General features: G+C 34.6%; 1 protein-coding gene across 1 annotated transcript in view; it reads left to right on the top strand.

Annotated features, from left to right (window-relative positions):
• Nucleotides 1-2,500, top strand: part of LOC125038090 (SID1 transmembrane family member 2-like) — an 18,035-nt gene that overhangs the window by 13,788 nt on the left and 1,747 nt on the right. Inside the window, exons 12-15 of the mRNA XM_047631351.1 lie at nucleotides 81-275; nucleotides 897-1,014; nucleotides 1,313-1,552; nucleotides 2,011-2,255. Of these exons, the coding sequence (XP_047487307.1) occupies nucleotides 81-275; nucleotides 897-1,014; nucleotides 1,313-1,552; nucleotides 2,011-2,255 (798 nt within the window). The remainder of the gene's footprint in view (nucleotides 1-80; nucleotides 276-896; nucleotides 1,015-1,312; nucleotides 1,553-2,010; nucleotides 2,256-2,500) is intronic.

Raw genomic sequence — 2,500 nt, 5'->3', positions numbered from 1 at the left:
CGACAGTTTTTCAGAAAATGTGACAAGAATCATCTTATAAGTCAACAAACATTACATTCATAGGCAATTCTCCTTTGCAGTTATTGCTGTACCATGGCCAAGAGGACCAATGCTTCTTCAATTCCCGCTGTCTGACGGCATTCGGTACCCTGCCTGATTTTGCTCGAGTCTTCACCAACATTGGATATCTGTTGTGTGGTGCAGCTTTTATTATCATAGTGAAAGAGCACAAGAAATTTACACAGAACATTCTCAGACAGTATAGTGCAAATAATGTAAGTGATTGCTAGGAGAAGATGGTAAAATTATCAAAGTTTAAGGCTGAAAAGCAATAATTTGTTGTTTTGTTTATAGCATATTTACTTAAAGTTAGTTTTTTTTTTTAATTCTCTAATACCCTCTTTTTTTCATACTACTTTTATGTTGTTAGTAACAATCAGAATAAATTCTTTATGTTAATATATCATCTGAAATAGATAATATGGAATTAATGCTGACTCTGCTCTTTATGTAGCTTTTTCAATTTTTTAAGGAGCAGGTAAGTTTCTGTTAAAATAAGTTGTCACCTTGCAAATCAATTCCCCTCACCCCCCCCCTTTTTTTTCTTCTCCATCTTTTAAGATCTTACAATTTCCTGGTATCAAATAAGCTAGAATGTCTATTTCCTCTTATTTGATAGTCAGTTTGTGGATATATATACTTTCATGTCAACAGTTCATCAGCTATCTTACTGACAGTTTTTTGTGGATTGGATACTTAAAACGGAAAACACTGTGCTCAGGGGATCACTGGGCTAAGGCTCCTGAGTACTGATTGGGGTTCTTACCTCTCTGATGCCTTGTATGACTAGGACCCGAACTATAGTTAGCTCACATAAGACATTGTTTTCTTTTCAGAGTGTTGGAGTAAGTAGGCACTATGGATTGTTTATGTCTGTTGGTTATGGGCTCTTCATCCAGGGTGTCATGTCATCCCTATATCACACTTGCCCAAACAGCGTTACTATCAGATTCGGTAAAGTAATTTTCAGTGTCAAGTCTACTTTTAAATTTCAGATGTATACTTGTTTAAATTTTAGATGTAATTGATTTTGAAGAAAACCATATTTCTATTTAAAGATATTTTATTATTAACAATGTAAAGCCACTGTAAAATATGGAATACGCATTTTAATGGACTTTTTTTATTTGTGTGTGTATTTGTACACCATTAGTGTTACTTTCACTTATTGTCAGCGTTTCCAGTTAACCTATAATAGTTAAAATACTAGTAAAATTTGCACTGTGCCAATAGTTTACTATTTTTCCTACAGACATGATGTTCATGTATGTGGTGGCAGTTGCTGCTGTTGTGAGCATGTGGGGATTCCGCCACGGTGACGTTACACACCACGTTTACCCCACGATGGTTATGATCGGTATGATACTTCTGATGGCAGAGGCACGAGAATGGGTCAGTCAGGCAACCTTCTGGAGTATTCTGTCACTGTTCTATGTCTTCCTTATGGTGACAAACACCATACTGCTCTCAAAGTATGGAGTTTGGTCTTTTTGTAAGTATGATCACTTTACCAACACTCTTTGGGGTATTTGAAAGTATTCATGATATTGTCTCGTGCAGTTTTTTAAAGCAATTTGTTATGCATTTTTTAACTGCATGAAGGTTAGACATATTGCTTATATAATATAGAATTTTATGCCTTTTCCTTATGTAATGAGGGATGTGCTATTCATGGCTATTTTGTCAGAAGAGGTACATTTACAACTTAATAAGTTTCATACTTAATAAAGTTTGATGGAATATTAATATTCTGAAGCAAAATATTATGCTACCAACCAGAGGAAAATCTTCTTAAGATTTTTAGTTTCATCTATTAAAAATCTTTTAGGTAAAAATAACTGTATGATTTATTAGCAGTTAAATAAGATATAGTGTGTATGTACAGTAGTGATCATAAGATTTAATTCCTAGTAGTCTGAGATGAAATTCCACATTGTATGAATATTGCAGCTCCATACAAGATGCTAATGGTGTGGAAGGGATGGAGACCTGTTGCCGAGAAATTGCATAATGAATTATGGGGTTCAGCAACTACAACCAAGCCACTGCAGATTGTGAGGATTGTCATAGGACTGGTGATAAATTCTGCAATTATCCTGTTTGGTTGCTTAGCTGATCCAAATATCTACAGTTACATCCTCATGGTGTGCCTCATCAACATGGGACTTTACTTCTTAAATTATATAGTCGCAAAGGTAAAATTTTGTGGTTTTAGACTACTTTTACTTGATGCAAATTATGGTAGGACAGACCTTGCCACTCAAAGTAGAAATACTGAGATGAATTTCACCATTTATATCTCTTGATTACTACATTTCTCTTCTGTTCATAAGATTGCATCTCACACTTGTAAGCAGTATTTCTGGTTTATATATTATTTAATAGATGCCAGGCCAGCCTAACAGAATATCATAGCCTATATTCTAATTCCAGTCTAAAC

Source organism: Penaeus chinensis, chromosome 24 (genome assembly GCF_019202785.1).
Source record: "Penaeus chinensis breed Huanghai No. 1 chromosome 24, ASM1920278v2, whole genome shotgun sequence".
NCBI lineage: Eukaryota > Metazoa > Arthropoda > Malacostraca > Decapoda > Penaeidae > Penaeus > Penaeus chinensis.
The sequence above is the reverse complement of the archived record's forward strand: the minus strand, read 5'-3'. Positions and strand labels throughout refer to the sequence as shown.